Source organism: Muntiacus reevesi, chromosome 1, assembly GCF_963930625.1.
Source record: "Muntiacus reevesi chromosome 1, mMunRee1.1, whole genome shotgun sequence".
Taxonomy (NCBI): Eukaryota; Metazoa; Chordata; class Mammalia; order Artiodactyla; family Cervidae; genus Muntiacus; species Muntiacus reevesi.
The window spans coordinates 77,643,631-77,670,820 of record NC_089249.1 but is presented as its reverse complement, the minus strand read 5'-3'; the positions used below and the strand labels follow the sequence as shown (position 1 = coordinate 77,670,820).

The following is a 27,190-nucleotide window of genomic DNA, read 5'->3' as shown; positions in this document are numbered from 1 at the left end:
GAAGACAGGAGATCCTAAGTGCCACAACCAAGACCTGGTGCAGTCAGGTACAAGAATAAAAGAATAATCTTTTTAAAAATAAATAAAATATTATTCCCCCTCCCTCCCCCTCACTTGAGCTAGCTTCAGTGAGCCTTGGCTATTTGTATAATTGAAAATTATGCTATAAATTATACTAAGAGTGGGTTTACACAGAAACAGACTCACAGACAACAGACTTGTGATTACCAAAGACGGATGGGGGAAGGATTGATTGAGAGTTTGAGATTAACAGATGCAAACTGGGTGAACTGTGACTGGCTGGTATCAGTTAACCCATTCCCGACTGAGAATTCAGCAGCAACAAAGCCAAACCAGTAGGCAGCAAAGCCCCAGAGGCCCTGTTAGCAGAATGGGAGCATTATACTCCATGCTGATTATTCTTTAGAGCCTTAGGAGACACACAGGCCCAAAAGAGATCAACATTTTGTTCCAGGTTTCTCTCATGAAAGGCATAGGAGAAAAAAAAAAAACCTGCATTTTTGTAATCCTGTTAGAGAAAACTCTTTGCCTCTGTAGGCTGAAACTACTTAAGGCCAGGTGGAGGAAGATTAACCTTTTCTTGTCATATTTTAGGTCATACCAAATTTGCCATACTAGATTATTGTGACTAAGTTAATGCACTGAGTGGCCATGACTAGGCTCTTGACAGTTGGAATGTGGATTTCTGGGAGAGCCAGAAGAGGTGGGGAAACCCCTAGCATCTGGGTTGTTTAAAAACACTTGTCAATGCAACACTTCCCCCACCAAAACATGACTTTTCATAGGATAATAATGAATGGACTTGCAGGTGAAACATTGTGTCATCTCAAATGTGGTTTCTTTCCCATCAAGGGCCTAAGGACAAAGCCGTTAGAATGGCAGCAGAGGGGATGGGCAAAATTCAGGCTTGGGTTCCCGCCACGCCACAAATTCCTGCGGGACTATTTTTCCTAGGGAAATAACCACTGTCAGAAAAAGGTCATGGCTTTAAAACCACCATCAAAATCACCATTTGGCAACTATGATATTAACAATGGAGTCAGACAAGAATCATCAATAAATGCTAAAACTAGTATATCAAAGAAAGAGGAGCAACAGCTTGTTTACATAGTCTCAAGGTATTTCCTCACAAGATACTTATTAGGCACAAAAGGGATAATAATATCTGTATGGCAGCGGAGGAATCTAGCAAACACCATTTTAACTAAATGATCCAAGTGATAGATGTCATGCACCTCTTGATATAATGGTGTTAAATTAACACATCACATAGTTCCTGCCAAAAGTTTCATAACCTGATTGTAATTATAAGGAAATAGCAGACAAACCCAAGTGGAAGAATGTTATACAAAATAACTAGCTTTTACTCTTTTAAAATAAATAGCAAAAATGTCATGAAAGACAAAGCCTGTGGAACTATTCTGGATTAAAGGAAACTAAAAGAGGCATGCCACTTGAGTGTAAGGCATGATCTGAGATATCTTGCTAAAAAGACAATAAGGGGACAATTGGAAACAACTGAATAAGGTTTCAAGATTATTGTAGCATTGTTAATTTGCTGATTTTAATCATTGTACTGTGGTCACATAAGAGCATATTCTTGTTTCCAGGAAACACACATTGAAAAATTTAGAGGTAAAGGAGCATCAGGTCTGCAATGTACTTTCAAATTGTTCAGAAAAAAAAAAAATAGATGTAATTTAGTTACATTTAAAAGCAAATGTGAAAAAAATGTTAACATTTGGGGAATCTGAGTAAAGGGGACACAGAAATTCTTTGTACTATATTTGTAGCTTTCTCTAAATCCGTAATTATGTCAAAAGAAAAAAATACCAAAAGGAAGAAGACTATCACAACAGTAAAACAAACTTAGAAGTGTTTAAAAAGGAGAGGCAACCCACTAAAGTACTTTAAGAACTGAATTGCCAGAAAAACACCAGATCTGAACTGTTGGGTCCGGTGTTTGACTCATATCAACACAGCAAGGCATCTCAACCTCTCCAGCAATGCTTAATCCCAAGTAAAGAGGGTAATGGCAGAAAAGAAATATTTTGGGAGCTCAATTCCATGGAGAAAGTTTTCATCAGTAATTATCTCAGGGATAATCCGAAGATCAGTGTTAAAAGGAAAACTTCCCAACAAGCAAAAACGATGGAATCAAATGTTTTGAGTAAGGCACGCCCTCTACTTGTTAAGGATGTGTCAGCAAACTGATGCTGGAAATTCAGTCGTGTTCAAACACACAGTCACCCAGCCGTGGGTACCCCTTAGTATCAGTCCAGTGCTTGCCCTACAACACCGGCTTACTGGGCTGAGAGATGTGAAGCAGCTCTGAGGACCTGACCAATGTATGGTGTTAATATACTGAAGGATACCTTCTATTTTCTCCCTTTTAATTAAGAAGTTTTTTGTAATTGTGTTTTTCCTCTGGTGTTTACATCAGATGTCTGGGTACTTATTTTCTAAAAGGTGTAAGATGCAGCTGATCTGCAAAGAGAAGCAAGAGAATGGAGCAGATGTGCTGAGAGATTCAGAAATGGAAACCAAATGAAAAGCAAAAGGAATAAAGCTTGTCCCCTGAGGACTGTATTGTTTTTTCTTCCTATTATCTCACCTGAATCCATTCAGATCTACTGAAACTCTAAAAATGCATTCTTGGCTCTACTCTTTCATGCCAGTGTGCCCACCAGCTGCAGTGAAAAAAGGAGAGAGAAGTGTGAATAGGTAGTCAAAACAGTGACAATTTTCCCAGGACTCTGGCATGATAAACATCAACCTGTCCTTAGATACAGGTTTCAGTACTAGAAGCAACTCAAGGAGGTTCCTTGCAATAAAAGAGAAACTGTAAAAAAAAAAAAAAAAAAGAGGAAGAGAATGACTGATGAAGCAGGATCTGGAAAGAGAAGGACTTAAGAACACAGATGGAAAAAAAAAAAAAGACCACAGATGGAGAGATTGGTCTTAAACAGGAAGAGGAATACTTCATCCTGGTAGTTAGAAAAAGAAATTCACACACACACACACACACACACACACACACACACACACCACCTGATTTATTTATTCTGTAACCACATCAATGGCTCAGTTGGTTAAAAACGCACCTGCAGTTCTGGAGACCTGGGTTTGATCCCTGGGTTAGGAAGATCCCCTGGAGAAGGAAATGGCTACACACTCCAGTGCTCTTGCCTGGGGAGTCCCATGGACAGAGGAGCAGAACAGGCTACATACAGTCCATGGAGTCACAAGAGTTGGACATGACTCTGACTAAGCTACAACAGCCACAAAAGCCAAGGTAACATGTAACCATCAAAACCTGTTTTAAACCTGTTGAATCAATGAACAACTTGCCTTAGTGAACATCATCCAATTAGTGTCAACCCCTCATTTCTCAAAGTCAGACAGTCTTCAATCAACAGCAGTCTCATAAGAGTAATCATCTTCCAAGGATGATGTCTATGTATGCCTCTGAAAATACACTAGTTCTTGAACTCCAGCTTCCCCAAGCCCTGTAGCTAGAAGCTTTACAGTCTGCTTTGCCCATAGAGATAATATTTGACCAAGATGTCTCTCACTTACTGTGGTGGTGTTGTTTAGTCGCTAAGTCGTATCCGAATCTTTTGCAACCCCATGGACAGTAGCCCACCAGGCTTCTCTGTCCATGGGATTTCCCAGACAAGAATAATGAAGATCCCCTTCTCCAGGGGGCCTCCTGACCTAGGGATCAAACCCGAGTCTTCTCCACTGGCAGGCGGATTCTTCAGCACTGAGCCACCAGGGAAGCCCCTCTCTTTCTGTAAGCAATACATTTAGTGAGCATTTCTGCTTCCTTATGTCGTAAAAAATAGTATTTACTGACAAAGCTGTATTCCCTTCTGCTTGAACCAAGGTGCTTCTCATAACAAGTAACAGAAAACCTAGCTCAAATGTCTCAAGCAATAATAAGTGTATTCTGTCTTATAGCTACAAGTCCAAAGATGGTGTATGCCCAGCTTCTCTGCTCTGCCTGCCTCCGTGGGAAGGCTTTGTCCTTAAATCGGCTTCCTTCATTATAACATGATGACAGCCAACATCATCTGAGGCATATGTTTCTATGTTTAGATCCAACAGAATAAATTCCCTCTGCCAATCAGAATGAAAAATCCTTCCCCTCCTTCAGTCTGATTGGACCAACCTGTGGACTAATAACTCTCATCAAGATAATGTCAGGTCTTGATAGGCTTACTCCTTGACTTTTTTAACTCAAAAAATTTTAAATTTTATTGATTTATTTGGCTGCACTGGTTCTTCGTTGCTTTGCACAGGCTTTCTCTAGTTGCAGGGAGCAGGGGCTGCTCTTCCTTGTGGTGGATGGGCTTCTCTGGGGACGCACTGGCTCTAGGTGTGTAGGCTTCAGTAGTCGCAGAACTCAGGCTCAGTAGTTGAGGTTCGCAGGCACTAGAGCTCCGGCTCAGTAGTTGCAGCCCATGGGCTTAGTTGATCCTCAGCCTGAGGAATCTTCCTGGACCAGGGATCAAACCTGTGTCTCCTGCATTGGCAGGCAGATTCTTATCCACTGCACCATCAGGGAAATCCAGTCCTTGACTCTTGAAAGAGTTACCGCCAAGAGGATGGTGACGTAGTGATTGACTCAAACTAATCAGAATCCATTCCTAGAGCTGGAGGTGGAGTTAGCTTCCTCCAAGTCATCTGAGCTCTGTTGAGGAGAAATGGACACGAACAAAATTAAGTTCTTTAGAAAGGAAGAGGGGTGCTTCCCTGGTGGCTCAGAGGTAGAGTCCACCTGCCAATGCAGGAGACGCTGGTTTGACTCCTGGTCCGGGAAAATTCTACACGCCACGGAACTAAACTGATGCTCCACATCTGTTGAGCCTGTGCTTTAGAGCCCTGGGGCTGCAACTACTGAAGCCCCTGCACTCTAGAGCCCTTGCTCTGCAACAAGAGAAGCCACCACAATGAGAAGCCCCTGCACCCCAAGTAGAGAGTATCTCTTGCCAAAACTAGAGAAAAGCCCTCGCAGCAATGAAGACCTAGCACAGCCAAAAATAAATAAAATTTTTAAATTATTTTTTTTTTAAAAAGGAAGAAGGGGACATGGATACTATGAAAATAACCAAACATGGTCGCAAACTACTGGACCTTTCCTTTTATGGCTTACCCCTGACCACCTTCTACTGAAGACGTCTAATTTCAGATCTTCAAGACCAGGTCTCTTTCCAGACTCTCCCAACTGCATATTGGGTTGCTGTACCCAAGTGGTTCACAAATTTTTCAACCTTGTTTTCCTCCTGTCTTTTCTGATGCCAATGTGATACTACTATACATGTATCCAGCCATCCAATCATGTACACTTCATTCACTTAATTCCTCAAGCTTGCCAAGTAGTCAACCTAATTCCTCCCTTTTTTTCTTCTTTTTTTAATTGGCCTTGCCATGAGGCATGTGGAATCTCAGTTTCCTGTTGTTGTTCATTGTCGTTCAGTTGCTATTATTTCTGACCTCATGGACTGCAGCACGCCAGTCTTCCCTGTCCTTCACTATCTCCTGGAGTTTGCTCAAATTCATGTCAGTTGAGTCGATGATGCTATCTAGCCTTCTCATCCTCTGCTACCCTCTTCTCCTTTTGCCTTTAATCTTTCCCAGCATCAGGATCTTTTCTAGTGAGTTGATTCTTCACATCAGGGGGCCAAAGCATTGGAGCTTCAGCTTCAGGAACAGTCCTTCCAATGAATGTTCAGGGTTTATTTACTTTAGGATTGACTGGTTTGATCTTTTTGCTGTTCAAGGGACTCTCAAGAGTCTTCTCTAGCACCACATTCAAAAGCATCAATTCTTTGGCACTTAGCTTTCTTTAGAGTCCAACTCTCACATCCATACATGACTACTGGAAAAATCATAGTTTTGACTACACAGACCTATGTCAGCAAACTAATGTCTCTGCTTTTTAATATGCTGTCTAGGTCGGTCATAGCTTTTCTTCCAAGGAGCAAGCATCTTTTAATTTTATGGCTGCAGTCACCATCTGCAGTGATTTAGGAGCCCAAGAAAATAAAATCTGTCACTGTTTCCATTGTTTCCCCATCTATTTCTAGATCACTTCCCCATGAAGTGATAGGACCAGATGCCATGATCTTAGTTTTTTGAATGTTGAATTTTTTTTTTTGAATGCTGAATTTTAAGTCAACCATTTCACTCTCCTCTTTCACCTTCATCAGGAGGCTCTTTAGTTTCTCTTCACTTTCTGCCATTAGAGTGGTAGCATCTGCATGTCTGAGGTTGTTGATATTTCTCCTGGCAATCTTGATTTCAGCTTGTGCTTCATCCGGCCCAGCAGTTTGCATGATGTACTCTGCATATATGTTAAATAAACGGGTTACAATATACAGCTGTGTCATACTCCTTTCCCTGTTTTGAACCAGTCAGTTGTTCCATGTCCAGTTCTAATTGTTGCTTCTTGACCCACATACAAGTTTCTCAGGAGACAGGTAAGGTAGTCTGGTATTCCTGTCTCTTTAAGAATTTTCCACAGTTTGTTGTGATCTACACAGTTAAAGGCTTTATGGTAGTCAATGAAGCAGAAGTCGAAGTTTTTCTGGTAATCCCTTGCTTTCTCTATGATCCAGTGAATGTTGGCAATTTGATCTCTGGTTCCTCTGCCTTTTCTAAATCCATCTTGTACCTGGATGTTCTCAGTTCACAGACAGGTGAAGCCTAGTTTGAAGGATTTTGAGCATAATCAAACCTGTGTCTCCTGCGGTGGAAGGACGAAGTCTTAACCACTGGACGACCAGGGAAGTCCTTTCTCCCTCTTCTTATCACGTTACATCCCCAGTCAATTGATTCTATTTCTTCAATATAATTCATATTCCTTCCCTCCTCTACTTCCTAACTAACTCAGCACCTATTTACAAAAGCCTCCTAACTGATATTTCTTCTCCTACCATTCTCGGCCTCTTTGAACGATCTTTCACATTGTCAATAGACAAAAAAATAGATCTGATTCTGTCACTACTTAGATTAAAAACTTTTAGTGGCTTCTCATTCTGACACATGAAAGAGTAGAGATGGTGGCTGATTGGGTTGATGCGAGGTTAGGGATCTGGATGGGGGCAGGTCTCCTAGTTCTGGGGCTTCTCAGGTGACATTAGTAGTAAAGAACCCACCTGCCAATGCAGGAGGCCTAAGAGTTGTAAGTCCAATCCCTGGGTCGGGAAGATCCCCTGGAGGAGGGCATGGCAACCCATTCTAGTATTCTTCCCTGGAGAATCCCATGGACAGAGGAAACTGGCAGGCTACAGTCCATAGCATCGCAAAGGGTAGGACATGACTGAAGTGACTTAACACACATGTCCATTACTGAAAACTTAAACTTTGGGGGGGTTTTAGAACAGCAACCCTCGGAAGAGTCTCTGATCATCTACATGCATGTGGGAGTATCTGCCCCATTCCTTTCTCAGGAAGATGAATACCTGACATCTGACATGGAAACCTACCTTTCATGTGGGGGGCCTTAGAAGACAGAAATGCTAGGATTCTCAGAGCCACAGCCTGGGACACCCAGTGTGGGGTGCTCTAGAGTGAACCTGGTCCAGAGCAAATGGAGTTGGTGATGAGGCTGTCCTGTTTCAGAGAACACTGCTAGGATTGGAGGCTAGGTAGGCAGGACGTGGCTGCACTTTAGATGAACTTGGAATGCTGAACAGGTGGGAGGAAGAACAGGTGCTTCTGTGAAGCAAATGGGAAGGGGCGACCATGGCCTGGCAGTCATCAAGTCATCAGGGCTTTTTCCTCCACGGTTGCTGTTGTACCATTCCACAGCAGTAATCCCTTCCTTTTCATTGTTGAGTAGCATTCCACTGTATGAAAATAACCACGGTGTATTCATTTACCTCATGGAAAATTAGATCATGCACTTGAGTTCTTTCCTATTTTAAGCTACTTCAAATAAAGCTGCTGTGAACACTGGTGTACGTGTCTTCATGTGAATATGTACTTTCATTCTTCTTGAGTAAATGCTTAGGAATAGAATGACTAGGACACACGAGGTGCATGTTTAACTTTTTAGAAAATGCCAAATTGCCTTACAAAGTGATTATACCATTTTACATTCCTATTAGCAATGTATGAAAGTTTTGGTACCCTACTTCTTCACCAGCCCAGTTGATATGGTCAGTTTTTCTGTTTTTGTTTTTTTTCATTTGAGACATTCTAATCAGAAAATAGTACTATCTCACTGTGGTTATACTTTGCATTTCCCTGGGGGCTAATGATGTTGAGTGTCTTCTCATGTGTTTATTTGCTATCCTTATATCTTTTTTGATGAACTATCTGTTCAAATCCTTTACCTCTTTTAAAAAATAAGGTGGTTTTCTTATTATCTAATTCTGAGAATTCTTTAGATATTCTAGGTATGTTTCTTTATAAGTTCTGTGATCTGCAAATATTTTCTCTTAGTCTGTGGTTTACCCGTTCATTCTTTTTTTTTTCAATTGGGAAAATTGTTTTTTATTTTAAAATAGCAAACAGAAATATATCATACATAGGAAACTCCTGTGCTTTAGTTTTCTTTTGGTATAAACAATAATGTAATCCAAGTTGAAGCACAAGGTGCCTGTTCATTCTCTTAACAGTATTTTTCAAACACCAGAAGTTCTAGGCTTGTGGTTGCCAAGGGAGGGAGAGGGGGTTGGGGGAGGGATAGATTGGAAGTTTGGGATTAGCATATACAAACTATTATATATAGAATGGATAAACAACAAGGTTCTACTGTATAGCACAGGGAACTATATTCAATGTCCTGTAATAATAAACCATAATGGAAGAGAATATGAAAAGGGATATATATGTTATATATAACTGAATCACTTTGCTGTGTACCAGAAACTAACACAACATTGCAAATAAAGTATACCTCAGGACGGCACTTTCCTGGCCGTCCAGTGATTAAGACTTTGCCTTCCAATGCAGGGAGCGCAAATTCAATCTCTGGTCAGGGAGCTAAGACAGAAGCAACATTGTAACAAATTCAAAAGAGACAAAAGGAAAAAAAAAAGAAAAAAACCTCTGATTTTAAATAAAGTATACTTCAATAAAAAATAAACTGGAAAAGAAAAACCCAAGAGCAGAGTTCTTCATTTCAATGAAGCCCAATTATTCACTTTTTGCAGTTACAGACTGTGCTTTTGATGTTGTATCTAAGAACTTTGTGCCTAACGCAAGGTCATAAAAATTTCTCCTTTGTTTTCTTTTCGAAGTTTTGGCATTTTAGGTTTTATATTTAGATCTATGATCCATTTTTGAGTTAATCTTTGTGCATGGTGCAAGGTAGGGATCGAAGTTCTCTCACGCACACTTTTTTAAATGAGTATTCAGTTGTTACAGAACCAACCAAAAGACTATTGTTCTTCAGTGAGTTGCCTTTGCACTTTTGCCAAAAACCAGTTGACTATAAACGTGTGGGCCTATTTCAAGACTCTCAATTCCACGGATCTGTATGTCTAACCTTTTGCGGATACCACGTTGTCTTGACTACTGCAGCTTTATAGTAAGCCTTGGAATCGGGTACATGAGTACTTCAACTGTATTATCTTTTTACTAAATTGTTTTGGCTCTTTTACAAAATCATTTGGTTATTTGCTTTTTCACATGAATTTTAGAATCAACTTGTCAGTTTCTCTTTGAAAAAGCTGCTAGAATTTTGACTAGAATTGCATTGAATCTACAGACCCATTATGAGGAGAACTGACATCTTATTATTGAGTCTTCAAACTCATGAATACGGTATGCCTCTCTATCCATTTATTAAAATCTAAATTCCTCTCAGCAGTCATTTGTAGTTTTCAATATACGAGTACTGTACATCTCTTGTCAGATTTACCTCTAAGATTTTTATTTTTTAGTTTTGATGCTCTAGCAGCTTCATCTTAATATGGAAAATAAGAGATGGATCACCATCTCTGTTTTTGTAATTTTTCTGTAAATATAAAGCCATGCCAAAATACAAAGTTGAGAGAAAAAAATAATTCCTTGCCTTGGGGAAAAAAAATAAAGTTGAGAGAGAGCAACAGAGATTAGTTCAGAAGTTTGGTAAAGAACCCACCTGCCAATGGAGGAGACATAGAGACGTGGGCTCAATCCTTGGGTTGGGAAGATGCCCTGGAGGAGGGCATGGCAACCCCCTTCAGTCCCCTTGCCTGGAAAATCCCATGGACAGAGGAGCCTGGTGGGCAGCAGTCCACAGGGTTGCAGAGTTGGACATGAGGGAAGTGACTTAGACGCACGCTCCTACTTCCGCCACTTGGTAGTCCTCCAAGCAGTCTCTGTGCTTCAGTTCAGTCGCTAAGTCTCTGTCTCCACCACAAATACAGATGCAAAGATTCCTTCTCTTTATGTTTTGTGGGCAAAGATCCATTCTCTTTATGCTCTGTGGAGGGATAACTCAATCCTGTCCTCCTTCTCCTCCAATTCCTCTTTCCTAGGCTTTGGAGTGCAGGACAGGGATGTGGGGTTGAAAAGACATGTGGACTGCACAAGGGGAGGGTGTTCAGGTGACTAAGGGGAAGGCCCTTAGTTACAAGTCCCTTTTATGGAAGGGAGACTCTGTGATCTACCACTGCAGGTCCTTGGATTCTGGGATCGAAAAGGAAGCTGGAAAAGAATGGCTTGGAAGGTAATATGAGCACGCTGCTGCTGCTGCTGCTGAGTCGCTTCAGATGTATACGACTCTGTGCGACCCCATAGACGGCAGCCACCAGGCTCCCCCGTCCCTGGGGTTCTCCAGGCAAGAACACTGGAGTGGGGTGCCAGTGCCTTCTCCGAATATGAACATGAGAGATGGAAAAATAATTTTTACTGAATCCAGTTCCTCCTCCTTTCTCAGCAGTTGTGGGCGAAGACCACTGAAAGCAGAGTTGTCACTATCCCTCTGTGCATATCCTGCTGCTGTTTTCCTTGGGGCTTCCCAGGGGCAGGGTCTGGCACTCTAGAAATGGAAGAGGTTAGAGATGGAAAGAAATGCCCAAAGGGCTTTGCGATGTATTGGAAAGAGCTAGAGTCTAGCAGTCAGATTTTATCTCAAATCCTGACTCTGCCACTACTTCCTGGTACCCTTGGGCAAGTCACTTTCACTCTCTATAAAAAGAGGAGTTGATTTCTTTCATCAGTGTTTTATAGTTTTCTATGTATAGGTCTTTTGTTTCTTTAGGTAGATATACTCCTAAGTATTTTATTCTTTTTGTTGCAATGGTGAATGGTATTGTTTCCTTAATTCCTCTTTCTGTTTTTTCATTGTTAGTGTATAGGAATGCAAGGGATTTCTGTGTGTTAATTTTATATCCTGCAACTTTACTATATTCATTGATTAGCTCTAGTAATTTTCTGGAAGAGTCTTTAGGGTTTTCTATGTAGAGGATCATGTCATCTGCAAACAGCGAGAGTTTCACTTCTTCTTTTCCTATCTGGATTCCTTTTATGTCTTTTTCTGCTCTGATTGCTGTGGCCAAAACTTCCAACACTATGTTGAATAGTAGTGGTGAGAGTGGGCATCCTTGTCTTGTTCCTGATTTCAGAGGAAATGCTTTCAATTTTTCACCATTGAGGGTGATGCTTGCTGTGGGTTTGTCATATATAGCTTTTATTATGTTGAGGTATGTTCCTTCTATTCCTGCTTTCTGGAGAGTTTTAATCATAAATGAGTGTTGAATTTTGTCAAAGGCTTTCTCTGCATCTATTGAGATAATCATATGGTTTTTATCTTTCAATTTGTTAATGTGGTGTATTACGTTGATTGATTTGCGGATATTAAAGAAGAAATCAAAGAGGACACAAACAGATGGAGAAACATACCGTGCTCATGGATTGGAAGAATCAATATTATCAAAATGGCTATTCTACCCAAAGCAATCTATAGATTCAATGCAATCCCTATCAAGTTACCAACGGTATTTTTCACAGAACTAGAACAAATAATTTCACAATTTGTATGGAAATACAAAAAACCTCGAATAGCCAAAGTAATCTTGAGAAAGAAGAACGGAACTGGAGGAATCAACCTGCCTGACTTCAGACTCTACTACAAAGCCACAGTCATCAAGACAGTATGGTACTGGCACAAAGACAGAAATATAGATCAATGGAATAGAATAGAAAGCCCAGAGATAAATCCACGAACCTATGGACACCTCATCTTTGACAAAGGAGGCAAGGATATACAATGGAAAAAAGACAATCTCTTTAACAAGTGGTGCTGGGAAAACTGGTCAACCACTTGTAAAAGAATGAAACTAGAACACTTTCTAACACCATACACAAAAATAAACTCAAAATGGATTAAAGATCTAAATGTAAGACCAGAAACTATAAAACTCCTAGAGGAGAACATAGGCAAAACACTCTCCGACATAAATCACAGCAAGATCCTCTATGACCCACCTCCCAGAATATTGGAAATAAAAGCAAAAATAAACAAATGGGACCTAATGAAAATTAAAAGCTTTTGCACAACAAAGGAAACTATAAGTAAGGTGAAAAGACAGCCCTCAGATTGGGAGAAAATAATAACAAATGAGGAAACAGACAAAGGATTAATCTCAAAAATATACAAGCAACTCCTGAAGCTCAATTCCAGAAAAATAAACGACCCAATCAAAAAATGGGCCAAAGAACTAAACAGACATTTCTCCAAAGAAGACATACAGATGGCTAACAAACACATGAAAAGATGCTCAACATCACTCATCATCAGAGAAATGCAAATCAAAACCACAATGAGGTACCATTACACGCCAGTCAGGATGGCTGCTATCCAAAAGTCTACAAGCAATAAATGCTGGAGAGGGTGTGGAGAAAAGGGAACCCTCTTACACTGTTGGTGGGAATGCAAACTAGTACAGCCACTATGGAAAACAGTGTGGAGATTTCTTAAAAAACTGGAAATAGAACTGCCATATGACCCAGCAATACCACTTCTAGGCATACACACTGAGGAATCCAGATCTGAAAGAGACACATGCACCCCAATGTTCATTGCAGCACTGTTTATAATAGCCAGGACATGGAAGCAACCCAGATGCCCATCAGCAGATGAATGGATAAGGAAGCTGTGGTACATATACACCATGGAATATTACTCAGCCGTTAAAAAGAATTCATTTGAATCAGTTCTAATGAGATGGATGAAACTGGAGCCCATTATACAGAGTGAAGTAAGCCAGAAAGATAAAGAACATTACAGTATACTAACACATATATACGGAATTTAGATAGATGGTGGCGATAACCCTATATGCAAAACAGAAAAAGTGACACAGAAGTACAGAACAGACTTTTGAACTCTGGGGGAGAACGTGAGGGTGGGATGTTTTGAAAGAACAGCATGTATATTATCTATGGTGAAACGGACCACCAGCCCAGGTGGGATACATGAGTCAGGTGCTCGGGCCTGGTGCACTGGGAGGACCCTGAGGAGTCGGGTGGAGAGGGAGGTGGGAGGGGGGATCGGGATGGGGAATACGTGTAACTGTATGGCTGATTCATGTCAATGTATGACAAAACCCACTGAAAAAAAAAAAAAAGAGGAGTTGAACAAGATGATGTAAAAGATCCCACTCACCTCAAAGAGCTTACTGTATTTCATGAGCAGAGGGACCATGTAATGTTTTTGTCTCCCCAACATCTAGCACAATGCCCGGCACATAATAAGTGTTCAAGAAATGCTGTGATTTGTGAATGAGTGGATGGGTCGAGGAGTGAACTAACAAGGTACTAAAATAAAAGGGCCCAAAGGGAAGTTCTTAAACTCAGTCAGTTGGTGGCACCACCTCTCTGTATTAACCACAAGGGAGTGTTGCTAGTCTCAGACCAAGGGAAAGGATTTAGATTAGAAACACATAAAGGTTAAAAAAAAAAAAAAAAGAAAAGAAAAGAAATGATCAGAGGACCGGATATTTCAAATGGAAAGCAGAGCCCTGAAATTGACCCAGCTTCTGTTTTCCAAGTTGAGGGACAAAAGGCCCCACGCATAGAAAGACATAGTAGCTGCCAGATCAGCAAGGTGATGCTGGATGGCTGAAAAGCAAACGCAGTCCTGAGGGAGGGAGTGATTAACGCAAGTCACACAGGGGCAGCCCCTGGGGCTCACCTGAACTTGGGCTGGGCACCCCCTTCACACCCATCCCTTGCCAGAGAACCCAAACATCTGGACACCCATTCTGAATCTCTTTCACCCCTGGGTCTCTCCTATAGGGTTTCATCAAACCCACTGCTGATTATCCTGAAAGGGTCCCTCTCCTCCCCCAGCACTCAAGGGAACTGAACGTCAAACATCTTAATTCGCAGGCAGAGGGCAAGAAGGTGGTTGAATAGTTTTGAAAAAACCTTTCTCCCTACCCTTCACACCCATCACAGCAAATTCTGCAACGAGTAAGGATACAGGCAGAAAAGGCAGTGAAGCACAGATCCTGGGGAGACAGGACGAGGCGTGGTGAGAGTGTATCTCAGCATCCACAGCTCTGAAAAGGGGTTTGGGGTTTGGAGGAGACAGTGGGGGTTATCGCTGACCTCTGCCTCCACAGATTAGAGCAGGGAAGGGTGAAATGGCCGTGGGAGTGAAAGAGGTTAGCAGGACTTCTCAGCAGGAAGAGAACTGAGGGCATGCCCCAGGCCTGCTCAGGTCCTCATAGGCTCCAGTCAGGAGGGAACAGGAAGCTGTGACTTCCTCTCGCCTTTTCCTCCCTGCCCTTAACCTCAAGGTCACTGGTTGCTGCAGTGAATTCCAACCTGTTTTAGTTGGCATTGTTCCCCAGGCACGACGATCATAGCTGCTCAATGTAAGAAGGGAGTAACTTGCTCCCTCCTGCCACAGATGCCCCCAACTTTTCCTTTGAAATAATAATCACATTCATGCAAATAGCCATGTACAAGGGGCTTTTTCACAGATGTTACCTCATTTTGTCACACCCATTCTGTAAAGCAGAGACTTTTATCTGAAAATTTTAAGCAAGGAAACTGAGGCTCAGGAGAGTAAAGTAATTCACCCACAGTCACACAGCGAGCAGGAAGCAGCCCTGGGACTCCAGAACCTCTCCTCTTTCTCTCAGATACTATTCTGAATCTCTGCCTGTCTGCACAATCCCAGGCCCCTTCCTCCAGGCCCCAAGGGAACACATTCTGCAGAGAAGGGGGCCCATGAACACCAGAAGGAGTAGAAGGGGGGTTCCAATTTGGTTCCTGTCACCCCTGAGATGGGATATTTGTGGCCTCTCCCTGAAGTGGAGGTGTGGGGCTGCCCTCCATAGCAGGATCATTCTCCCTTTCCCCTTCCCTCTCTTCCACACGGGGCTCTACACACACAGAGACGCACACGTGCACGCACACACACGTTTGTACCAATGTTCACTTCTCCCTCACCTGCCCCACCCACCACCGAGACCGACAGAGAAGAGGGAGGCTGTCCTGTCCGGCCACAGCCCGCCCCCGAGGTGTGGGCGTGGGCTGGCTCTCCAGGCAGCCAGCGGCCCTGAGAGCAGCAGACAAGCGCTCTGACCCACAGTGTCCTGCTGAGTGCCTTAGGTGCCCCCTGCCAGTCTGGTAGGCCCTCGCTGGCCCCTCCGCCCAGCACCACTGACGTCGGCTGCCCTGCGATGCCCACGCTCAATACCTCTGCCCCCCTGCCCGCTCTCTGGGTCAACGCCTCTGGAGGCAGCATGCTGAGTGCTGCTGACACCACGATGCCTGTTGGGTTCCTAGCCCTGAGGATCTCAATGGCCCTGGCTTATGGGCTTGTGGGGGCTGTCGGCTTGCTGGGAAATTTGGCTGTGCTGTGGGTGCTGGGTAACTGTGCTCGGCGAGCCCCTTGCCCACCTTCTGACACTTTCGTCTTCAACCTGGCTCTGGCAGACCTGGGGCTGGCACTCACCCTCCCCTTCTGGGCAGCCGAGTCGGCACTGGACTTCCACTGGCCCTTCGGAGGTGCCCTCTGCAAGACAGTCCTAACGGCCACCGTCCTCAACATCTACGCCAGCATCTTCCTCATCACAGCATTGAGTGTGGCCCGGTACTGGGTGGTGGCCATGGCTGCAGGACCAGGCACCCACCTCTCGCTCTTCTGGGCCCGCGTGGCCGCCCTGGCCACGTGGGTGGCGGCTGCTCTGGTGACGGTGCCCACAGCTGTCTTTGGGGCCGAGGGTGAGGTGAGTGGCGTGCGCCTGTGCCTGCTGCGTTTCCCCAGCAGGTATTGGCTGGGGGCCTACCAGCTGCAGAGGGTGGTCCTGGCCTTCATGGTGCCACTGGGCATCATCACCACCAGCTACCTGCTGCTGCTGGCCTTCCTGCGGCGACGGCACCGGCGATGGCGGGACAGCAGGGGCGTGGCCCACTCCATCCGCATCCTTCTGGCCTCCTTCTTCCTCTGCTGGTTCCCCAACCATGTGGTCACCCTCTGGGGTGTCCTGGTGAAGTTTGAGCTGGTGCCCTGGGACAGCACTTTCTACACCGTCCACACCTATGTCTCTCCCGTCACCACCTGCCTGGCACACACCAACAGCTGCCTCAACCCCGTGCTGTACTGCCTTCTCAGGCGGGAGCCCCGGCGGGCCCTGGCAGACGCCTTCAGGGAGCTGCGAGCAAGGCTGCGGCCCCAGGGTCGGGGCTGGGTGAGACAGGTGGCCCTAAAGGAAATGGGCAGGAGGTGGACAGAGAGCACCCCTCAGGAGGGTGGCCTTTCTACCATGCTCACCAACCTGGACAAAGGGACACCTGGGTGAAGGGGGCAAGTTAAACCCCCTCCTCTTTCTGGTTATCTGCCAAGTGCAGGAGCCACGCATCCTAGGGAAAGAGAGGTTGGCCTCTCTGCCTTGATACAACGCCCTCAGGGAAAGTCTGATCTTTGATCCCCAGCTCCGGCTGTGGGGAAAGGCGGGCGGCTAGGGCCCAGGTCAGGACCGGGTACAACCAAGCCCAAGTCTCCACGTGGCAATGGGAATCTAAGAATAAACCTCTGGATTATCCACAAAATGTCTGCACCTTTCATCTCAGTTCCACCTCCAGGTCAGTGAGGCCAAAAGGATTCTTTGCCCCTTTTCTGCCTTCTGTAGAATTCCCAGGAAAATTTCCCTATGGGTTCTAGACTAACTGAGTCATAGGTCAGTAACTATCTCCCTCTGTCCTCTCCATCTTCCCTCCCTCACCTCAAATGGGGTGTACCCTTGTCCTTCTCTGGTGCTGAGGCCAAATATGCCCTTCTCCCTTGGCCATCTCTAGCTTCTTACCATCTCGTAGCAGCCATAGATACTTGGTGCCCACAGACACCTCCGAGGCAAAAGCTGTAGTTCCCCCTGCTCTCTGTAGGATCTTGCCGGATCCCTATCTCCAGCCAAGCCTGGAGTGCAAACCCCTGCTGCTGGCTGGGAGTACCTTGTCTCTCCTTAAACCAGGATTTGGAGGAAGAAGTGAAGATAAGGACAAGCCAAGGACATGGGTGGGGCATAGGGAGGTGAGATTCAGAAAGGGGTTGGGAGAAGAGGAGGCTGAAGGTTCGGCTGTGTGCGTGCTCAGTCGTGTCCAACTCTGTGACCCCATGGACTGTAGCCCACCAGGCTCCTCTGTCTATGGGATTTTCCAGGCAATAATACTGGAGTGGGTAGTCACTTTCTTCTCCAGGGGATCTCCCTGATCCAGGGATCAAAACCTCGGATTCTTCACCACTGCACCACCAGGATACCAGGATGGAAGTGCAGAAGGAGGTGCTAGTCTCCCTCCTATAACACGTTCTTAGCTCAGAGCATCAACTCAGGTGTCAGAACACCTGGCTTCACCTCCTACGTCTGACACTAACCAGCTGAGGGAACTCAGTGAGTTAAATACTTCTCTGTACCTGTTTTCTCAACTTAAGTTGGGCTGGTAAGGATTTAATGGTGGCTGGAATAGCTATTTTTACACTCCACGTGGGCTTACCAGGTGGTATTAGTGGTAAAGAACCCACCTGCCAAAGCAGGAGACTTAAAAGATGCAAGTTCGATCCCTGGGTCGGGAAGGTCCCCTGGAGGAGGGCATGGCCACCCACTCCAGTATTCTTGCCTGGAGAATCCCACGGACAGAGGAGCCTGGCGGGCTACAGTCCATAGGGTCACAAAGAGTCGGACACGGCTGAAGCAACTTGGCACGCACGCACACCCCATGTAAAATGGAAACAGAGATAAGAAAAAGGAGGAAATAAGGGGGGTAACTGGGAGACAGGGACTGGGAACCATAAAGGTCTTTTCTGGAATTTTTACAAGTTCTGGAGTGAAATTAAAGTCACAAAAGGAAATGAGTGAGGGGGTGCTCCCTATTAAAGGTGTGCACTAAAGGGAGAGGGGTTCCCCTTTGGTTTCTATATCCACACATCCATAGATTTACAGCAAAGATAACAGTCAGCCATCAGAAGGGATTTTCGAGGTTGGGGGCAGCCCTTGGAAAGGAGGGAGGTGGCAGAGGGAATATGGAGTGGAGTTCCCACTGCCATTGCCCCACCCGACGCTCTAACAGGTCTTATAACCCAGGAGGACTCTGGCCACTCAAGATCCCAGGGCAATAGCTGGGCACAGCGCCTTCCGAGTGTGTGGAGCTACCTCTGGAAGCGGCACCCCCCTGCGCCAGCTCCATCCAGTTGCTGAACAGAAAAGGCTCTAAAGTCACCCAATTCACATATTAAGCCATGCTAAAGAGATTTAATTAGCCTCTTGATGTTTAATTTCCTCTCTTTGATAATGTTTAAACTGGTATCAAAACTCCAGATCTGTTCCCAGCCAATTCAGGATGGAAAATCCTCCCCCACTCAAGTGCCCCTCTTCCCACCCCCTGCAGCTCCTCCAATGGCCCTGCTGGGGCTCCGGATATTGGCTCCTCTGGGGGCATCAGTGCTTTATGGGTTTTATGGGACCCGGAGGTAAATATTGACAAAGTTTAAACAGGTCCAAGTCAGAGGTGAATGAATGCATGCAGACCGCCCCCCCTTAGGGATGGGAGATGGAGGGGACGGTGCAATGGACGGGAGGCACTACCGTTGCAAGAAGCTGGGCTCTGCAGCACAAGCCTGACAGCTTTGAAACTGCCAGCAGGACCAAAAGTAAGACTGTCTCCAAAAATGGGAACAGAGAGGGGACAACTGACAGATTGGTGAGAGATATGTGACACAGGGACTAATTTTGGAGGAACTGCTGCGTCAGAGAAATTTGTGTCATGTTTTGGGATCGAGGATGAGGAGGGGGTTTCAGTTCAGGGATAGCAGGAGGGACAGCAAAGTTGTCCGGTGAGCTGAGGGCTTCTCCGAACTCAAGCTCTGGGCTCTGTGCCTCCAGGTTCCGGTTTCCTTCCGACCAGCATCCTTCACTGGACCTGTGAGAACACTGGAGGAGCCTGCATTCCCTTTCTGGTGGTCTTTGGATGCTAACATCCCCTTCTCTGCCTTTACCGCGTTGGGTCCCAGCTGCTGAGCTGCGGGCCAGTGTGTTGGAAGCCTGGCGCTCTGGTGTGTTTCGGCAGAGCAACTGAGGAGGGGAAGTGGGGGACTGCAGCTAGGACTGGCCCTTCCCTGGCTGCTCTCCTGGCCTGGCTACCCTTTGCAGCCTGGTTTCCTTGTCTCTAAAATGAGAACAATTGTTACCTCACAGATTCTGTGATGGATGAGAAAGCACCTTGTCAAGGCCAGATGCCAATAGAGGAGAATTACAGGAGTGGAGGGTGCTGGCTGCTCCCCCAAGCCTGCCCACACCCCATGTGATTTAATTCCTCTTTCCAGCTGAGGCTGTGAGCCCCATTCTTCTCATCTTACTCCATGGACTCCAACAGAGGTCTATGCACTCTGCCAGCATTTATACAACGCTAGGCTCTCTCAGCCCGCCTCCCCCACAGCCCCAGAGCAGGCTAGTAACCAAAAACAGGAAGCAAAAAATTAACCAAAAACAAGAACCGAAACCTACCTAATCTCTCACTGCCTCTCAAAATGCAGAGGGCAAACGAGCAGCTCCTATGAGGGGAGAGGGGAGCTGTCTTAAAAGAGGTTACCCCAGGATTCTGACACTGTGAAGAACAAGGGCAGAGTGAGGGCTGAATCTGAGAGGAGATGCTAAGGGGAACTGCAACTGGGCAGAAGGGGAGGGAAGGGGGCAAGAGGCTGATGTAATTCTGAGCACGGCATGCAAATGAGATGAAAACAGGTTTTTTAATATTGGGACCCCCCAAGAGCCACTGGAACCTAAGTGCCCCTTCATTTTTATCCTTGTGTTTGTGAGTATCACAGACGACAACAAAAACAGCTTGGCACCATTTCTTCTGTTAGGCCTGGGTCTTCAGGGAGGCAGCTGCCCCTCCTGGGAGAGGAAGAGGCTCCTTTCGGAGGAACACAGGGCCCTCCCTGGCTGTCCTCATCACCAGTATCCTCAGAACTCGCAGATATTAACAGACAGTACTTCCTGGGGTTCCAGGACTTTAATTTTCTCTGCTTTATCCCCCCACCCCCGACTTTCTATTCTTTTCCTTTTTTTAAAATAATCAAATTGGCAGAAAACTGGCTGGGGCTGGTGGCCACTGGGCAGGGGGTACAGGATCCACTGAAAAATCTCCCAAATTCACACTGAGGTTTCAGGTCATGGTTGCTGAGGTGTGGGGTGAGGTCAGGGTTTGGAGAGATTTCCCAACTCACCCTAAAACTGTTTTTCCAAATGACTGGGGAAGAGGTCAGAATGGGGGCCCCCCCATTACTATGGATGAGTGGAGAAGTCAATGCTCCCCCCATCCCTCAAGTTCTTCAGAGATTTAGAGATAGAAGGCTGCAATTTCTAATTGCCTACAATCTTCTCTTAAAAATATAAAACACGTGCAGTTGGCTTTGGTACAAAAAAAAGAAAACAACAACAAAAAAATCCATTCTGGTCCCTGTGAGTTTTTCCCTTCACCCCCCAAACAAACCATTATGGCCAACTCAACCTCTATTCCATCAACTCTAGGAAGCCAGGTTAAGTCCCTGGGGTTTCCATAGAAGACAGAGAGAAGGGAGAACAGCAGGAAGAGGCTGGGGGGAAGGGGAGAGGGACATGGCCCTGACCACAGCCCTTCCTGAAGGGGCAGTAGGGTCTTATGGCTGCAGCCTCTCCTCAAAGATGGGTGTTGATCAGGAGGGGTGTCAGGGCTAGAACCCAGCAGCTGCAAGGTTAAGCCTGAATAAACCCCAGTAGTGTTAAAGGACAAGGCCCCCTGATCCCTATGGCTTGGTTCCCATGTCCCTGGTCCTCTAAATCTCCCCTCTCCCTCCGTAACTAATAAACAATAAATAAATAAATTTTCCTAAAGTAGAGGGAAGAAGGCATGAAAAATCGGCATCTGCAGTGTAGCTACGGGATGCCACCAGGGGGCACTGTGGCCTAATTCCCCCAGCTTCCTAAATGGCCCCCACGTATCCAAGGATACCAAGAGCTGGCAAGGACAGTGAGCAGTTCTTTCAAATGTTCCCTCATCATTGGCAGGTTGGAGTCCCCAAGGTTTGCCTCCCTCAGTAATGTTCTTCAGGGGACGCCGGGCGGGGGGAGCGGCCCCCTTAGCTCTCGGAAGCTACAGGCTCCCCATCTCGGCTCTCAGTCTCTTCCGGGATGTCCTGCATTCGGGTGAAATCTGGAGGAGGAAGGGGCAAAGTCAGTGAGTGAACAGAGGCTCCTATGATCAGCTGAACCCCTACACGGATGCCTCCCTGTCTGTGAGCTGAGCAGCTCAAAGAGCTGGGAGGGGTGGCAGAGGTCTGCAATCCCTGGGTGATGGGAAAACTGTCCACAAAATAATGTATCCATACCTAGGTACCTTGTTAAATATAAATATGTAAGATACAATGTGGTTAATAAGATACAAAATATTAAAAAACATATATATTTTAAGATGAGTATTATATGAAGTCACAGTAGCTTCGGGTTATTTTGTATTTCCTGAGCCAACTATAAGAACTTGGAGGTCTTTGACATTTTTTCACTCTGAAAGTCTATTTCTGCTTGAAAATGTTGGGAATCATGGACCTACTGGAGCAGAGGCTCCTATGTTTTCTGCTTCTGAGAGATCCACTACCTGTTTACCAGGAGGCAAGACAGGAAGCACTCTGGGCCCATCCTAAGAGTGACAGTGGACCTCACTGGTTGGTTAGGGACCATCCTAAACATTCCTGGGCTTTCCGATGCAGGCTCCATTTGGAAACTACAGCCCAAAGGTCTGTGCCCAGGTTGCACCCCATTTCTAAGCCATATCTCCGCCAGGACCTCACCTCGCGGACTATGGGGTGGAGACAGACGGCTGCTACCCTCCTCCTCGCTGCCGGTGTCAGGGTCACTGCTATCTTGCAGCCGCTCGTCGGGGCTGCCCAGCTCCTGCCTCTCTCGATCCTCAAAGGGTCGATGGACGGAGCGAATAGTCACAGGCATATCCAGGCGGTCGTGGCCTCGGCTGGGCTATGGACAGCAGGTGGAAAAAGCAGGAGGTCCAGGAATGAGCAGTGTGAAGACTTGACCCTCAGTACATCTACCACTGATGATTTCTTTCTGCACCCGTCAAAATTGTTCAGCCCTCCCATCAGTATGCTAATATCCTTCAAGTCTAATGCCTGACTTCATTTGGCCTCCAGTTCCACTCAGATTCTCTCCTGGACCCTCATGTCCACCCCAGGTTAGCTCACTACTTCAAGCGTCCTTACTTGTGGGGGTGTGAAACTCAAGTACAGGGCATCGCCAGCAGGGAGGCTCCGACGCCGCGGATCCAGAGGCCGGCGGGCCCAGGGGGCCTCAGCCACGAGTGGGGGTTCTGTGTGGCCCAAGGCGGCCAGCTGTCTGCGAGCCTCCTCGGCCTCCCGCTCCAGCAGGGCGCGGGCCTGCTCGCTCTCCCGGAGCCGGGCTTCCAGGCTGCCGGCCTCGGTCGCACGCTCCTCGCCCAGCCGCCGGCAGCGCCGCAGCTCCTCCTGCAACAGCGCGTGTTGCCGCTGCAGCAATGCCAGTTCCGTAGCCTGCTTTTCAGGAGCCGCAGGGACACCCCCGACTCTGCCAGCCTCCCCATCCCGGGAATTGGCTCTGGTCAGCTTCTCCCGCCGCTCGGGGCCCTCAGGGAACCGGGCTTCCATCAAAGTGTCCTGCTGGGCCACAGCCGCCTGGGGGTGGAATGGAGATGAAGGGGTGTATCAGAATCCCATTTCTTCTATCCCTCACTCCCCAGGGCCCAGGCTGTGAGTCCCATAGAGCTCGAATGAGAGGAAGGCTTAGGCCTGTTAGGATGGTTCTGCTCTAGCTAAGTGGGCAGCTCTAGCCTGGCCCCTCCCATTCCCATTGGAGCGCCTGCCCTCACTGACCTGTAGGCCATGCAGAAGTCCATAGAGATTGACCAATCGTTGCAACGCTTCCTGAGGACAGAGGAGGGGCGGGGAACAAAGTCCAAGCTTCAGGATGGGAGAACTGACCAGAAGTTGAATAAGTGTGGGTGTGGGGACAACAAGACTGCAGGTATTTTGAGGTGTATACAGCACCCCCCCACTCCAAATTGGGCTCCAGTTTCTCGGCTGAGAGTAACCCCTCTTTCAGTCTCCCATACCATCGCAAGCCCATCTCACCTCCTGGGGAGATCTCAGTTGATTTCCATTTCGATCCTGCAGAAACGGGCAAGGATGGGGCATCAGCAGACACACGAGTCCCTGGTGCCTGTTCCTGATAGCTGTGTCAAGGGTCTATAGGCCAGCAGTCCATTTCCCACCCTCTAGCTAAGTCCTGACGGCTCCCGAAACCCACCTTCTGGCTGGAGTCTGAGTCGGCTCTGCAGAGTTCAATGGATCCATTGAAGGTTCTGGCCTCACCATCTACTGAGAAGGGGAAAATGATGCACTGGCCTCGCTCCCCCAGCACCCTGACACCACTCAGACCTTGGTACCACCCCATTATCTTTAACTCCTCCCACATGCTACCGCGGCCCCCTACCCTGACACTCACTGGCAGTGACTCCAGGACTCGTGTTACCACCGCTATCTGGTTCCACGGGCAAGGATGGTTCCCGGGGTGTCAAGAGCAGCTCCACTCCAGGCCCTACCAGCAGGTCTTTCAGGCCCTCCACTGTGCGGAAAGAAGAAATGAGGATAGAAGGGACGGAATTCTGCAGGGGGTGGGAGGGGCTGCCATTCACTCAGTTCACAGGACATGCAGGCGTCTAGGGAAAAGCCCCCTGCACAGGTAATGGGGTCTCAGTGTCACCACCACATACAAGGAAAAGGTCATTAAAGTGTCCAGGGGTGTGCAGGATGTGCAAGGACAAGCAGGATGAGAGGTGGCAAACAGCAGCAGGGGCCATCCTCCCCCGCCGTTCCTGGCATCCGGTACCCAACGGGCACTCGGGGGAGTTATGGACCATCGGATGGACATCCCCCTTGTCTAGCCATGTGTCCCTGCTGTGTGATGGTGAGGAGGTGAGTCCAGATTCTTCCCCAGAAGCTCCCTCACCCTCACGGATGGCGTCCTGCAGTAGCCGCTCGCCACGAGGGGACTCAAGGGACTCAGAGCGGAAGAGGCCCCTGGGCAGGGTGGGCAGGGGCACCCCGCTGCCGCCATCCTCTTCCACCTGGAAGTGGGTCATCTCGGCAAATAGCCCAACCTTCTCCTGCAGCAGCTCCACCAGCGCCCGGTCTTTCTGCTGCAGCTCCACTGTGGATGAGAAACAGGTGAGCACCCAGAAGAGCCACTAATAGTGGAGGGGCAGCCCCAGGGATGAGGAGCCAGGTATGGGCAGAGCGGCAGGACTACATTTTGGGGGGTTTTTTTTGGCATTTATGCAAAGGAAAAGAACTTTTGTGGGGGAGGGAGTAACACATGCACAGTTGTTTTCAAAATGAAAGTAAAACAATGTGTGGCAGGGACTGCAGGCTGTCCACCAGTTTTCATCTCCCCACTTTTCTTTAATTAGAGAAGGTGTGCAAGTTTCATCTGGGCATGTGGCTGCCTAGTTACATGCCATTTCCCAACCTGCCTTGCAGTTAGGCATTGCCACAAGACTAAATTCTGACCAACGAATGGGAATGTCTTCCTGATCCGGCCTTAAAAGAAATGAATATAAACTCTCCTTGTCCCCGACCCCTCCTTGCCAGCTGGGATGCAGATGTGAGAGTGGAAGCTGGAAGAGTGATGCGGACATAGAGATGGGGAATCTTCATGACAAAGAGGGCAGAGCCGCAGTACCGCCTGGCACTTCCCGCTTCTGGATTGTTACATAGAGAGAAATAAACTATCTCATGTGACCAACGGGTTTCTGTTGATTTTTTGTATAGCAGTTGGATCATACCTCCAATTAACATACAGATCTATGGTAAAAAAAGTCAGTATCCTAATCCTGTTATTCCTAGTTTCCCTTCCCAGAGAAACCACAGTAATAATATCCTCCTAGAGATACTCCACACACATACACAAAATACATGGCACATATCTATCCCCAATATTTTCACACTAGTGACAGCATATACTTCACAGTGTTTTAAACCTTCCTCTTCTCACTTAACTAAATGTTTTGATTGTGGATCTACATCAATCCTCATACAGCCACCTCATTTTAAGATAGTACTCCCCTGTGTGGATATATCATATTGATAAATTATTTAAACAAGCTTTGTGGGTAGACTTACTGTTTTTTGTTTGTTTTTTGAAAATGTTATGTAATTTTTTTTATTAAACTTTTTTATTTGGTATTGGAATTTAGCCTATTAACAATGCTGTGATAGTTTCAGATAGACCGCTGAGGGACTCAGCCACACATGCATCCATTCTCCCCCAAACTCCCCTGGACTTACTCTTGATACGCCGGAGGTAAGCCTCATCCTCTGTCTCAATCAGGGGGAAGTCCTCCCTGGATGGGCATCTGGAGGGATCACAGGTCGGGTGGGGTTCGGGGAAGGAAGCTAGGTTACACACCAGGAATCTGCCTTCCCTCCTTCCCAGACGTGCTCTATGCTTCCCCGGTAAGACTCGTCAGCTCCACACCCTGGCTTCACCCACTCTTGACCCTCTCCTTTTCCTAACACTGATGACCTGCATCTACTGGCCAGCACCTCTCCGAACGTCACCCAGAGAGGCAGAAGGACTACAGGTTTTCGCATTAAGTACACTGGACTGACTCTGGCTCCACAATATACCAGGTGGTAACCTCTCTATTGAGAAACAGGGATGATATCTTCCTCACCGTTTGTTTTTTTTGTGTGTGTGAGGATTAAATGAAATAATGTACTATTGCTTTGAATGTGGCATAAGCTCAATAAAACAATGATCATAAATAATGTTTTCACAACTACAAATATTAACATTATCAATAGAGGCCACTATAGATCTACTGTCAATGGGATAGGAACTTTGGTCTTGTTTTCCCAGAACAGGTAATTTCATATTTTTGCACAAATTTCTGAAAAAAATTGTTCGAAAGTCTAAACTGCAGAAGTGGAAATATATATATACACAGGTTTATATATTATAAAGTAGAGAAGAATGCATTCCATGAAAAGTAAAAGAAAAAAAAATCATAAACATCCTAATTGAGTTTATTTTTCAGGCATTATTCTTGAGAATGCACTTTCTTTTCTTTTTTCAAGTTTTATTTATTTATTTTTGGCTGTGCTGGGTCTTCGCTGCTGCACAGGCTTTTTCTCTAGGTGTGGCAAGCGGGGGCTATTCCCTAGTCACGGTGTACAGGCTTCTCACCGTGGTGGCTTTTGCAGCTGTGGAACATGGGTTCTAGGGCGCTCAGGCTTCAGTAGTTGCAGCATGTGGTCTCAACAGTTGCAGTTCCTGGGCTCTAGAGCACAGGCTCAATAGCTGTGGTGCTTGGGGTTAGCTGCTCCAAGGCATGTGGGATCTTCCCAGATCAGGGATTGAACCTGTGTCTCCTGCACTGGCAGGAGGATTCTTTACCACTGAGCTACCAGGGAAGCCTGAGAATCCATTTTCAACATTTTACATGCACTTTACTTTTTTTCAGTATTGAAGGCAGCTCTTCGTCTGAGCCACCAAGGAAGCCCCTTTACTTTTTTTTATCACAACAGACACATACTCAGATCTGATGTGTGTCCAACAGAAGCCAAAGATTTGCTGCTTTAGCACACAAAATGATTTCTTGCTAGCCTCTATCGTATGGAGTTTGAGTCTTGTTC

At 46.4% G+C, this 27,190-nt stretch overlaps 2 protein-coding genes across 9 annotated transcripts in view; one reads left to right on the top strand and one right to left on the bottom strand.

The window, feature by feature from the left end:
* The first annotated feature begins 14,286 nt into the window (after positions 1 to 14,286).
* Positions 14,287 to 19,004, top strand: RXFP4 (relaxin family peptide/INSL5 receptor 4). Its single transcript, XM_065902330.1, has one exon. It carries the CDS (start codon positions 15,660 to 15,662, stop codon positions 16,779 to 16,781), a length of 1,122 nt encoding a protein of 373 aa, XP_065758402.1. The 5' UTR covers positions 14,287 to 15,659; the 3' UTR covers positions 16,782 to 19,004.
* Positions 19,005 to 20,199: 1,195 nt separating this feature from the next.
* The window catches only part of ARHGEF2 (Rho/Rac guanine nucleotide exchange factor 2), a 39,787-nt gene continuing 32,796 nt past the window's right edge, over positions 20,200 to 27,190 (bottom strand). For 6 of the 8 annotated variants that reach the window (XM_065902283.1, XM_065902276.1, XM_065902316.1 and 3 more), the window contains 9 exons: positions 25,841 to 25,908; positions 24,504 to 24,704; positions 24,000 to 24,119; positions 23,802 to 23,872; positions 23,627 to 23,662; positions 23,369 to 23,419; positions 22,724 to 23,170; positions 22,298 to 22,481; positions 20,200 to 21,663 (listed from right to left, as the gene is read on the bottom strand). In XM_065902283.1, coding sequence (XP_065758355.1) covers positions 21,590 to 21,663; positions 22,298 to 22,481; positions 22,724 to 23,170; positions 23,369 to 23,419; positions 23,627 to 23,662; positions 23,802 to 23,872; positions 24,000 to 24,119; positions 24,504 to 24,704; positions 25,841 to 25,908 — 1,252 coding nt within the window. In that variant the 3' untranslated portion in view covers positions 20,200 to 21,589. The remainder of the gene's footprint in view (positions 21,664 to 22,297; positions 22,482 to 22,723; positions 23,171 to 23,368; positions 23,420 to 23,626; positions 23,663 to 23,801; positions 23,873 to 23,999; positions 24,120 to 24,503; positions 24,705 to 25,840; positions 25,909 to 27,190) is intronic. The other 2 variants (XM_065902299.1, XM_065902271.1) reach the window with 1 other exon arrangement.

Bases quoted from the DNA above. Each gene is read 5' to 3' on its own strand.
- RXFP4 (XM_065902330.1), top strand. From the start codon at position 15,660: ATGCCCACGCTCAATACCTCTGCCCCCCTGCCCGCTCTCTGGGTCAAC.